Here is a 12,994-nt window from a genome sequence, read left to right as displayed (position 1 = left end):
GGAAATATTAATTATTCCCATATATACAATTTTTTTATAAAATTTCAGCAATACATCGCTTTCTTTTACTTATCGTAATTTTCAATTTCCTTTATAGTTTTCTTTTTTCTTTATTTCTTTACTTTTTTTTACTTACATTTTGTAGATTCCTTAGCATCATACACCTTCACCTCTTAATCTCTTAAACCAAGTTAAGAAATTCATTTGATTTGTGAGATTAAATTTCTAAGCTTAGTTTCTCCTCGCAGGAAGAAAGAAAGAAATAACAAGTAACATATTGATCTTCCATCGATCAATCCATCACAACAACATGCTGTAATGTTTTTTTTTTTTTGTTAGAACCACTACAACTATAGGATACAGAATTTTGATTAATAGTTTTCCTGCCTACAAACTTATGCTTAAGCTGAAGTTGGATGTGGAGGAACAGATACATCGGTAATTCCTTCTAACATCAACACAACAGACTTCATAGAAGGACGGATACCTGGTTCATCTTGAATACACCACATGCCCACCATAACCATTTTCTCCAAATTCTGCAAGTCTACATCTTCACCAAGATCAAGCTTGTCCAATTCTCTTTCAACCAAAAGCTCGTATGCCCAATTAGAAAGTTGAACTTCCTCTGGTCTTGATACATTAGTTTCTACGTTTCTCCTGCAGAAAACAATTTCCAAGAGCATTACTCCGTAACTGTAAACATCTGCCTTCACTGATATTGGAGTGTTCTTATGCCATTCAGGAGCCAAGTAACCTCGTGTCCCTCTGACTATTGTGAAGGTTCTTGTTTGATCAGGCACTAGCAATTTTGCTAGCCCAAAATCAGAGATCTTAGCATTCCAAAAATCATCCATTAGAATGTTTTGAGGCTTTATATCGCAATGGATGATTGGTGCCTCACACTCTTCATGTAGATATAGGATCCCTCTAGCAATATCCAAAGCAATTTTCACCCTGTGACTCCAATTTGGAATTCTTTCAGTTCGGAAGAGAAGATCTGCAAGGGAACCGTTGCTCATGTATTCATAAACTAGGAGCCTCTGGGAGTCCTCAGTACAGTAACCAAGTAGCCGAACCAAGTTTTTATGATGAGTTTTTCCAATTGAACGCATCTCTGTGAGGAACTCCCTTTCACCTTCACTGACCAACTTCTCTAGCCTCTTCACTGCAATAACTTTTTTACCTTTGTATAATGTCCCTTTGTAAACTGCTCCAAAAGATCCTTTTCCCAACTCTTCCCTGAAACCCTTGGTTGCATTTTTAAGCTCACGATATGAAAATGCTCTCAGAGTGAGCTCATGGGCCAAGCCAAGATTTCCGCCTCCCAACCGCATTCTGGCCTTAACAACTCTTGACTTAGAGATGAAAAAAACAGAAACTGCAATGGCAATTGAAGAGCATGTAATGAATGCTACGCTCATAACACAAATGAGCATCACTGTCTTCTTGCTTGTCTTATGGACCACTGGAGGAGGCTTCATTGCAGTGGCAATGGATTGGTTGCGGCTTTCGACACTCTTCAAACCCACCTTGAAGAAAACCTTTGATGAGTCACCTTCCAATCTCTTAGCATATTTCACTGGGAACTTCACTTTCTTGCAGTCCCCAGATTCGTACAGCGCACCAGCACAGTTACAGTCCTGCAAACAGGACTTTCTGCAATCTTCTTCTGACATTGAGTTTCTAAAATAAGGAAAGTCATCCCAAGTCATTTTCTCCATATCAGTAATGTTATAGGAGGATGTTTCCTCTGCAACTTTGCATAATTCTTCAGTGTAGTTCCTCTTACACCCATTATATCTCTGGTTGGGATTGACAAAAACAGTGCCAGGAAGACAGCTGCAGTAAGGTTGATTATCGTTCATGGTGCAGTAGCTGTTGAGACCGCAGAAAGACTTCACTTCGCACTGACTTTTTGGTGCATAATGCATAAGAGATGTAGTGTAGGCACCATTGCTGTCGAAGTTATGAGAATACAATCGAAAAATTCCATCGTACTCCAATGTTGCACGGTAGATAATTGAGCTGTTTTCCGATTCTGAATCAGAGGAAAACACAGGTATGCCACTGGCCATGGTGTTGTTAAGGATTAGCAGTCGTCCTGTATAATTCAAATATAGATGGGTACCGGACCCAAAAGTGGCAGTGTTCCAATAAGCATCTACTGAAGTGTCTATAGTGTCTATGGGATACAAAACAAGATTCCCATCATATTGCATTTTAAGATGAAACCTTCCTGTTGACAAATTGGTTGTAGATGCACTGGAAAGCAGTTCACCCCCTGCATATAGATTCTGGCCTCCCAATATTGTATCTGTAGGAAAGTTGAAACTCTCCCAAATGACATCAGAATGTTCATTGTAGAGCACTAGATTTCCAGAATCAAGCATGCGAGCGTTTGAAGCTGACTTCTCTATCTTAGCAATGAGTTTCTCTTCACCGGCCTCATTGTTGGCAGAATAAGTTCTTAAAAGAAGCTTACCGTTTATGGTCAACTCCAACGTAGCATTTGATGGCACAGGAGGGTCATCTCGGTATGCTGTCCAGGTGATTATATCAGCTGGCTTGCACACCAACCAAATTCCCACTATAAAGCCACTGCCCTGTGGGTAGAACCCAAAGGCAAATGTGCCAGAAGGGGAGCGCCATGAAGTTGGTTGGACGTTGGTGGAGATTGAAGAACCTAAACTTATCAAGTTTGAGTGGTTCTGCTGGGAACTTACAGGTTTGTAAATACAAATAACTAAAAAAAAGAAAGCTGCATAAGCGAAAGCCATAAGATGAAGTATGGAAGATAGATGATACTGTTGTCACTTCTCACGAGTCTCGAATGACTGTAAATTACAACAAGGAAAATGCTAAAGCTAGCACAACCCAAAGGCAAACGGCTGGTTTTTTTTTTATAGCTTTCTGTTATTAAAAAAATTATTTTAATATATTTTCAAGTAAATTTTTTTTTTATAAAACACCTTAAACCACAATAGTAGACACACCCAGTCTTTCTACGGGGACATTTCCACGCTGTATTCCAGTAAAAATAAAGACATTATAAGAAGAATCATTTTTCCTTGCAAGGTACGTAAAAGACATAAATTTCTTCACCTGTGATGTAAGAAGAAGAGGTTGCACATATGACTTTAATTACTGCAGAAAGATTTTCAACACAAAAGAGATAAGGATAATTGAATTAAGCAAGACTGATTGAAAGCGGTGGAGAAAATTGTCTATGTTCTCTATTTCCTCCACTTATGGTATAACAGAAAACTGACTTGTGTTGAAGCAAACAACACGGCTTATTGACAAAATAAAAAACCTGTCCCTTTCTGACATGTATGGTCTCAAAAAAAGTCTTTTATATAGTTGATTTTCCAGTATTGTTTGTCTAGCAATAGTGTTTGATGACTCTGTGCCTTGCATGTAGGCCCGTGCCAATAACTCAAGCCACGCAGTTTTCTTTCTCTTCTGCCTAGTGAGAGATGTAATTTGAGAACATACATGTCAGCAGGATAGTTCCTTCTAAGAGGAAGCCACTGAGAGCTCTCACAAGGTTTTACTTACAAATTGCTTAACCAGTAGTATGAGCATGAGAAGACAATGGATGCATGAAACTTTGTTTCCCTTCTTCTGGTTATGTTGAAGATAGCCAAATAACTACATGGCCCAAGGAATTTTAACAGACATCTCAAGTTTGATAGATTTTTTAAATTTCATAGTGATATTTTGATTTACTTTAAGTGGATGTATAGGTTAGATTAATATGCTTATCAGTTGTTTTTAATTGGGAAAATCACTCTCATAGTTTATTTGTGATTACACTTTGTCTCCACAATTTTAGAAATTACCATTTATATATTGTATCAATACAATGAAAAAACAAAAATCTAACCTAATTCTTCTCTTTTACAAGAACACAAAATCTCACAAAAAAAAAAAATTAATCTTCTGTGTAACGATGCTATTTTACTTAGATTGCAAGTTGTAAATTAATTATTCTTATTATTTTTTCAAAATTCTAAAAAAAAGAAACCCTAAATTGATTTCAAAACCTTTTTTCACTTTAAAAGCTTTATGAATTGCTTTAAGGGCCTCGTTTATGGGTACTGTTCTCCAAAAAGCATGCAGCTAAGTCCTGGATTCTAGTTTTTTTGCGGTAGTGCTCTTGTTTGTTCTTCTGTGCAAATGTGAAATACTATATAATAAACAGTTTAAACGACAAATCAGAAACGCTTTCCATGTGTTTAAACAGCAATTTTATGATACCTTTCTGTTTAGACAACAAGATGAGCCTCTTTCAGGCAAAAAAAAAAAAAAAAACACCAGACACATTTTCACTGTGCATGGAAACCTCCAACCAAGAAAAACTCCTATTTCTCCCCAGTAAAATTCTCTATATCAAGACACACAGACAATTTCCCAACCCATCTCCTCTTGTCTCTTTTTGTTAAAGTTACAGGGTCACTCTTCCAAATGACATTAAATTTTCAGGACAATATTAATATAATTCCAAGCAAATCCAAACTAAAACGCTAAGAACCCTGGACAATGAGCAATATAGCAGGAGATAATCGGCGACACACTTCATCAAGTTTTCAGTTTCATCTTCTTAATTTCAATAACAACGTAAAATAACTCATTACAGCATCACTAACACAAAATTTATCATTAACTGGCACAAATTCTAAACCACCGACAGCCAACCCACCATTAAGATCTAGTCAGCTCATCTCTGTAACTACATCCCAAAAACGAAGTCCAATACAGTTGTTTATAACAGCTATAAAGAATTCTTCCAAATGCCGTCATAACATATTTTTGAAAAGCTTTTCAGGAAAAAAATGTAGTATATATACAATGACTTGATACACGAGAGTATACACAATGAACTGCTGCTCAACAAGCTTTTGCACTCCAAAGGCACTGAAACTCATTAGTTACAATACACAAAATACTTCTCGACAAATGCCATTTTTAATTAGAGCATTACCAAGGAAATGTAACACCAAGCAAGCACACAGTGTGCCAACAGAAATGGTGAAACAAGGGAAAAAACGAAAAAAATAAACTCAGACAGACCACTTCAATTAGTTGAACTGCATTCCACAGCCATTTAAATCTTCAACCTATAAATATTCCAGGGCCATTGCTATGATCTTGTAGCAGATGGCACAGAGAGATCGCTCTTCCCTTGTAAAATGATGAATATAACTTTGATCTGGGATATGATAGTGAAGCAAAAGCACAGGGGGCTATCTGTGGTAAATGTTTGATGACATATAAGATTGGCATAGCAGACATGAGAGTAGAACATTGGAGAGTGTGTTAAACCTATTATTGACCATGATACTTCCCCACCCCTTTTCTTCTCAAGAACTTATGATGATAGAATTCATCAAAGGACAGACGTTGAACTGCAACAAGAGAGATACAAAAAAATGAATGGTTCCACAAATGAATCAGGAGGGAAGAAAGAAAGATATGTTTTGTTGGGGTCAGGCCATGTGCTAAACCTGGATTTGCAGAAAGAAGTCTTGAGCATATATCAACACAGTCCGGATGCAATCCTGAAAGGATGTGTTGAGAGAAAGGAAGACATGAACTTGACTTGATGTTCTGCAGCAACTGAGGTCAAGAGAACTTCTTTTATTAGAGACTGGAGCGATCACAATTCAAGGATTATAAACTTACGGAAAAGGCCTACCTGGAAATTAGTCCTGCCACGAAAAGGTGGGTAGCCATTAAGAAGCTCAAAAAGAATTACACCAACACTCCACATGTCAACCTATATAATGAAGCACTGATATTAAATAAATTCTATTCTGATGCAAAGAAAGCAATGCACCAAAGGAAAACATTAGCAAAATCTTTACCTTGTAATCATATCTTTGAAATTGAAGAACTTCTGGAGCCATGTAAAATGGAGATCCGCATACTGTCTCCACATAGTTATCAGGAAGCACCCTTCTATTTAAAGATGAGAAAGAAGAAAGTAAAATTAATACATTGCCTGACATGTCTTCAACAAATTTTTGGCATTTTTTCTTAATTAAGGGGAAAAAAATTAGCAACATAGTTTCAAGGTGGTCTCCCTGAAACTTTCCAGGAAACCATCCCATTAACTTTCTTCTACCAAAAAGTTACCTCGATAAACCAAAATCAGCTATTTTGAGCACCACATCGCTCTCCTTGCCAGAAAGGAGAATGTTCTACAACAAATTGACCAATGTAAGCCAGTTTCAAGGCAACTCAATCTTCAGCCACCAATTTTGAACTCCACCATAGGTAAAAGAATTGCATGTACAACACCTCATACCTCAGGTTTCAAGTCTCTATGAATGATATGATGGCTCTGCAGAATTTTCAAACCATCCCCTGAACCATATAAATCATCGAGATTACAATTATGTAAACAGAGATGTGATACAAGCAACTCATATGTTGTACTGTGAAACAGATATCAAATGACCGCTACCCATCTGTTGCGTAAATCTTTTAGCAATCTTCTCTTCAACTCTCCCATGTTGTTGAAGATAAGAAGATAGATTTCCTCCAGAACAAAACTCTAGGACCAGGAACATGCAACATTCATCCTGAGATTGCAGATATTCTGATTTGCAGAAATGAAAAAATATGGAAACAGAAAGCATATAAATCACAGCTACAGAAGGTAGAAACAGATCAAGTTAAACTCGAAATGAGATTCTCCTTTACATATGTCAAGCTTTTAGTTGTATCCTTCTACATCATTCCACTTTATCTAGATCAATATCCTCAGTGGTTCAGTCATTTAAGAATTTCAAGGATTCATGTTAATGGAATTAATAATTAGAGTAACTGGCATTTATCTACAATTCTTTAAGAGATGACAGCTTGGATAGAGAGCAGGAAATGAGTTGTATATATTGCTAAATAGAAGACACCTGGGTCAGAGGCCTTCAACACTACATTTGCCAACACAATCAAAATGAATCTAACCACAGTTTCTCATGAGTATCTGGTCTTTGAGGGTATTTAATGGGAGAAACTAAATAAAATCATGCTCTGTCCTTTTTTCTCCTCAATCATGGTGAATGGAGAGCATAAGTTTTTGTTTCTGGTATTCCATGGTCCTTAGTCCTTAGTATGATGTCTGAGACAAAGGGTAGATAATGAGGTAGTGAAAAAATGTTGTTGAGGACATTTTGCTTCTCTTATGTGCTTTGCCAATGACACCATTCTGTAGAAAACAGGGGCTTGATGGCATGCTTCCTTTCTTGCAGATTTTGGAAAATGTCTGGTTTAAGGTTAAACACATAGAAGATGAGAATTATGGGTATTTTCATCCAGGACTTGAATTGGTTCTCAATTATCCCTCTATAGCCCAGTGTGTTGCCAGGGTTGGCCCTTGGCATGTTTAGAGGTCCCCATGGTGGCAATCAACATTTTCCAGCCTTTTAGAATTTGGTTGAATCAAATTCTAATCTCTCTTACTTTGCTTTAATATTTTAAGCATGATAGATGCACTACTACTCCATATACTCTTTAGGAGCACCATGTCTAACAACAATGCTTCTGTGAACATCATGCCTAGATTCATCTTCACACTCCACAGTACTCCATCAACTCAACAGTATTTTAAAATTGCATCCTCAATCCAAGACATTAAATTGCTAAGCCACAAATCCCATCTCAAAATGAATAATAATTGACTTAAAAAATAACCCAAGCTATCTTAAGTAAAACAAAACCTGCTTCTAATTCAACATTTACAACAGGAAGGAACCCTAAATACCAAAATCAACCAACTTTTCCATTATTTTCCCTAAATCAACATATTTTCATAAAAGGGTATGCTAAAAATCACCTAAATAATAAAAACCAAGTAAAAAAAAAAACAATCACAAAAGAAATTTACAAGAAGGGTTACCCTACAAATCCCCTAAGCATCAAACCAACCAGCTCTACAATCAATCAAACAACACAAATCAGCCTACAACATCAACACCAACAACAAATTTACTCAAAAGGGTATGGAAAACTTACCTCAAAGACATCAAGAAGGCGAATGATGTTGGTGTGATTGACAGAAGACAAGAAATTAAGCTCACAATCTAAGCAGTTCCTCAAATTCTTGTTGAGTTTAGAGAGATAAACTTGCTTCACTGCCACTCCCCCCCCTGTTATTTTGTTCTCTGCTTTCCATACTGTGGAAAAAAGAGCTCTCACCCAGTTTTGATTTCAGGATGTAGTTTCCGGTTGTGTGAGATTCTGAGAGATTCTTTGTTGCTTCAAGATCCATTTCTGTTGGTTTTGGATGGATCGACAAAGAGTACTGAAAACGTTGTAGTAAAATTTTGCCTTGGATTTTTGTTCTTCTGTTTTTGTCATGATGTCTGTTTGTGAACGTGGCAGGTAAAGAGATGAGAGTCTAGATTTTCTTGATCGATAAATTATATTTTAGGCACTGTAGCTCGTGCTATACAGATTATTTTTTTGAACTAACATATTTTTTAATAAAAAAATAATTATGAATTGTGAGAATAATATTTTCTAAAAATAAAGTAATAAGAGTTCATTGCTTGAAATAACATATTAAAATTTCATTTTAATTAAGGAAATAATCACAGTTTGATTAAAGCACAAAAAAAATATATTTCTTCATTCTTTCTTGGCCAAAAACTCACTCTCAATTTTTTTTTTTATATGTTAGCTTTCACTCTTAAATAAATCAAAGTAGCTTTTTATACAGTCATTTATAATACATAAAAGAACTTTTTTGTCCTTTTTTTTCTTAGCTTATATGAGTTATGACCCAAAATAAAGTTATCAAAATAAAGTGATTATAGCCAATAATTCTCTCCCTTTTTACTTATTCGGAGGCTCTACCAAGCCTATTTATCTTCTACAAAACTCAAACTTTTCTCTTGATAAAAACTAATCATCATATCCGATATATTTTTATCATTATAGATTTTCTCAACAATGAATAACTTCATCTTCATAAAATCTTGAATTCATTAACATTTAACTTTAATATGCTTTGATCAAGAATAAAAAGTAGAATACTTGTTGAGATGAATTGCTCTCTAACTATTGTAACACAACCCAAAGTTCTAATGCTTCAATTGTTTTGGAGCTTACTTTAACCCATACACACTTTTCTTCAACTTACAAACTAGTTTCTCGTTGTTTTTCACTTCAAACCTTTCAAGCTGTTTTATGTAAATCTTCTCATTAAAGTCACAATAGAGATCTTCAACTTCAAGATTCAAACTAGTAGTTATACCAAGTATCACCCGCATTAAAGACATCTTCATTATGGGTGAAAAGATTTCCTCTAAATAAATATCGTAATTAAAACCTTTTATAAATAATCTTGTCTTGTATCTAGGTTATGATAGATTTTCTTCAATTTTTAACATGATCATCTATTTTTTTAAAGAAAAAAAACCCTGTAAAAGGGTTCCAATAAATAGAAAAAACAATAATAACTCTGAATTTTAATTTATCATCATTAAAAGTCTTCCCTCTTCCATATAGAAATGTGTTTATATAGATATCAAGAAATTAAACCCTAGTATTCTAAACTAAATATAAATTAAGAATCCTAATAAAATATTTTTAATAATAATAATAACAACACCAGCAAAATCCTAGAAATCGACATAAATAATAATAATAAAATTTTAAATGTAAGAAATTACAAACAAACAAGTAAACTTTCCTTTTTCCTACACAACATCATATAATTTGTCAAACGATATGCTAATGATGCTGGAGTTATGATTGAGATTGGACTGCTGAAAGCTCTCTGTAAGCTGTTACAGGAAAAAATTATTTGATATCATAGACAAATGAATCTTTACAGTGGTCTATATGAATGGTACGATGGCAAAGCTGGGCTGCGTCATTTGCCAGTTGTGCCGGAGAGAAGAGGGGCATCATCTGTGCTTGTTGCATCAATAGGTGGCGACTAATTTGTGGATGATGAGGTTGCTTCAGTTACACTACTTTCTCCTTAGATCTGCGTTGTTTCAAAATACTCTTTTATGCCGGTGACTATTCTGACAAGAGATAGTGTATAGTTTTCCTATTTTCATACAAGATTAATCCCTCAAAGTATAACACTTGCCTTCTGTTTATATAATTTCTTGATGGTGTAAGCAACTAAACGTCTTTCTTTCTGATATCCAACTTTAGCTGTCAGACGTATGAAGGTGGTATTGCAGGAGAATCAGGTCACCTTTACACACAAAAGTTGCCTCTAACTATGTGTTCTCTTTTAAATTTATTCTAATTTTGCCTGGATCCCAACACAATACAGGTATCATCTGAGGATCCCAGTCTCAATATCAGGGCTCTAAGTGAAAATCCCGATTTTTAACCTGGATTAATCCCAATACAAACTGGCCATAGCCTTGGCAAGTGTTTTTCCAAGTATTATGGTGTTAGTTTAATTACCTGGGGGCTAGTATGGTGTCATCCAGCCTCTACAACAGAGAAAGTCATGAAAGATTTTGAATTAAGCTCAGTCCAGTTCATATACTCCACCTGTAGTAGATGTCTATATTTTCTTTTTATGGTATCCTTTCCTGGATTACATTTTTATTACAGACTTGCAGATCACTGGCAATGTTTTCCTAACTAAAAATTAGAATCTGTGTTGCCAACTTTGCTCACTCTATGGCGTTATGGTCCTGATTCTTATTCCATGCCGACCTGGGTCTTATCCCAAACTGGCACCTGACTTTAATTAAGCCTCTATCAGAATGTTCACTTCTGAGCTATCTGCATTCATTTCCATGGAAAGCAAACACTATACTTTCAAGTGGAGTGGAAAGTTGCAAGCCACAAAAGATAACAGGGGAAGGCTAGTTCTGCTTAAATAGCATAATCGTGGTGTACCCCAGCAGAACTGTCGTATTCGATGTTGTTACTCATTTTTGGACCCCACGTGTTGAAATGGTGTGTACCCCTTTTGAACCAAGTGCAGGAGTGTAGCTCATGTTTGCTGGAAAATTGACAAAAGCGGAGGAGAAATAAATATTTTTTCGAATCCTGTTTGAGTTGTTTTCTACTATTTTTATCCTTCCCCTTTGCTGCCAAAAGCGTTAGGTTTCTTAGGCTGATAAGGAGTCTTCATATAAATCCCTTAGAATTTTCATTTTTAAAAAAACTGATTTTTGTTGTTGTCGTAATTTTTTGTTCCAACTTAGGCTTTGATTCTAACTTGGTTTCGTGCAATATCTAACCATCCCAGCTATATTCTGTCACTCATGACATGTTGAAGAATTGACCTACACCTTTATTGGGTCCTAGGGCTCGCTGTTCTTATGGCAGACTCTTAGTCAGATTGGGAAGCTCGGCATTGTCAGTTTCCTGAATCAGATCAGGAGATCCTTTTGACCAACCAGGTTGCAGCCAGATTATGTTCTTCAAAACAAATTTATCTCACTTTGAACCCTTCATGAAAGTTGTAGACCTGTACACATAGATGAATATAGGTTTTTGAATCGCCTGATTTCGATATTAGAAGCTCAAGATATTCCCATGTAAATATGTAATGAGAAAACAGAGAATTCTACCGCGAGAAGGATTCTGACCCGAGTTTTGCACTAAAGACTTTGCTTCCATCACAATTTTGTTGTTCGTTGTTCTTAGGTCATATTCTCAGTCATATCGGGATGCTCGACATTGTCAGTTTCTAAATCAGATTAGGAGACCCTTTTTGACCAACCAGATTGCGGCCAGATTCTGTTCTTTAAAACGATTTTATCTCACTTTGAATCCTTCATAAAATTTGTATTCCTGAATGCGTAGATGAATTTGGGCTTTTGAATCGCTTGATTTAGATATCAGAAGCTCAAGTTATTCCCGTTTGAATATCTAGTGTGAAAGCAGAGAATCCTGCCGTGAGAAGAGTTCCAGCCCGAGTTTGTTTGCAATTCTGTTCTTCAAAAAGATTTTTTCTCACTTTGGATCCTTCATGAAAGTTGTAGTCTTGTATGTGTAGATGAATTTGAGCTTTTGAATCGCTTGATTTCGATATCAGAAGCCCAATATATTCCCATTTGAATATCTAGTAAGAATGCAGGGAATATAGTTTTTTTTTTTTTTTGCTCCCCCTCCTCCTTTTTGCATCAGGTTTCTTAGGCTGATAAGAAGTCTTCATATAAATCCCTCAGAATTTTCATTTAAAAAAAAAACTGATTTTTGCTGTTGTTGCAATTTTTTGTTCCAACTTAGGCTCTGATTCTAACTTGGTTTCGTGCAATATCTAACCATCCCAGCTATATTTTGTCACTCATGACATGTTGAAGAATTGACCTACACCTTTATTGGGTCCTAGGGCTCGCTGTTCTTATGGCAGACTCTTAGTCAGATTGGGATGCTCAGCATTGTCAGTTTCCTGAATCAGATCAGGAGATCCTTTTGACCAACCAGGTTGCAGCCAGATTATGTTCTTCAAAACAAATTTATCTCACTTTGAACCCTTCATGAAAGTTGTAGACCTGTACGCATATATGAATTTAGGTTTTTGAATCGCCTGTTTTGATATCAGAAGCTCAGGATATTCCCATGTAAATAGTTAATGAGAAAATAGAGAATTCTGCCGCGAGAAGGATCATTTTGAATCGCTTGATTTAGATGAGGACATTTCAATTTTTGACTCCATGGTTTACGAGCCGTAAAAGTATGAAACACTAAGGAAAAAAGAGGGTTTTAAAGCGCTCTGAATTTCCTTAGATTTCTAAATCTTTGTTCCTTTTTCTTGTGATTTACAAGTCGTGAACACTTGAAATACTAGGGAAAAATGAGCTTCTAAGCACATTGAATCTCCTTAGATTTCTATCTTAGTTGTCATTTAATTCATAGGTTATAAATTTATTTCAAGCGATTCAAAAGCCCAAATTCATCTATGCGTTCAAGAATACAAATTTTATGAAAGATTCGAAGTGAGATAAAATCGTTTAAAGAGCAGAATCTGGCCGCAATCTGGTTGGTCAAAAAGGGT

At 35.8% G+C, this 12,994-nt stretch overlaps 4 protein-coding genes across 5 annotated transcripts in view; 1 reads left to right on the top strand and 3 right to left on the bottom strand.

Annotated features, from left to right (window-relative positions):
- Positions 1-12,994, top strand: part of LOC18108082 (glucan endo-1,3-beta-glucosidase 13) — a 72,402-nt gene that overhangs the window by 27,564 nt on the left and 31,844 nt on the right. The gene's annotated exons all lie outside the window — the stretch shown is intronic.
- On the bottom strand, positions 402-2,815 carry LOC112325299 (G-type lectin S-receptor-like serine/threonine-protein kinase LECRK1). Its single transcript, XM_024591457.2, has one exon. The coding sequence runs from the start codon at positions 2,778-2,780 to the stop codon at positions 402-404; it is 2,379 nt and encodes a 792-aa protein (XP_024447225.1). The 5' UTR covers positions 2,781-2,815.
- Positions 4,825-8,383, bottom strand: LOC18108089 (serine/threonine-protein kinase ATG1t). The gene is given in 10 exon segments (XM_052449416.1): positions 4,825-5,253; positions 5,340-5,411; positions 5,511-5,622; positions 5,702-5,782; positions 5,871-5,964; positions 6,142-6,206; positions 6,314-6,372; positions 6,473-6,590; positions 8,023-8,196; positions 8,198-8,383. Coding segments are annotated over 10 exon segments (963 nt in total). The 5' UTR covers positions 8,279-8,383; the 3' UTR covers positions 4,825-5,146.
- Positions 4,825-12,994, bottom strand: part of LOC18108086 (serine/threonine-protein kinase ATG1t) — a 76,887-nt gene continuing 68,717 nt past the window's right edge. The window contains exon 10 of the mRNA XM_052449417.1: positions 4,825-5,123. The gene's annotated coding sequence lies outside the window, so the exon portion shown is untranslated. The remainder of the gene's footprint in view (positions 5,124-12,994) is intronic.

This window comes from Populus trichocarpa, chromosome 19, assembly GCF_000002775.5.
Source record: "Populus trichocarpa isolate Nisqually-1 chromosome 19, P.trichocarpa_v4.1, whole genome shotgun sequence".
NCBI lineage: Eukaryota > Viridiplantae > Streptophyta > Magnoliopsida > Malpighiales > Salicaceae > Populus > Populus trichocarpa.
Note: the sequence above shows the minus strand (reverse complement) of the source record. Positions and strands in the feature narration are given on the sequence as shown.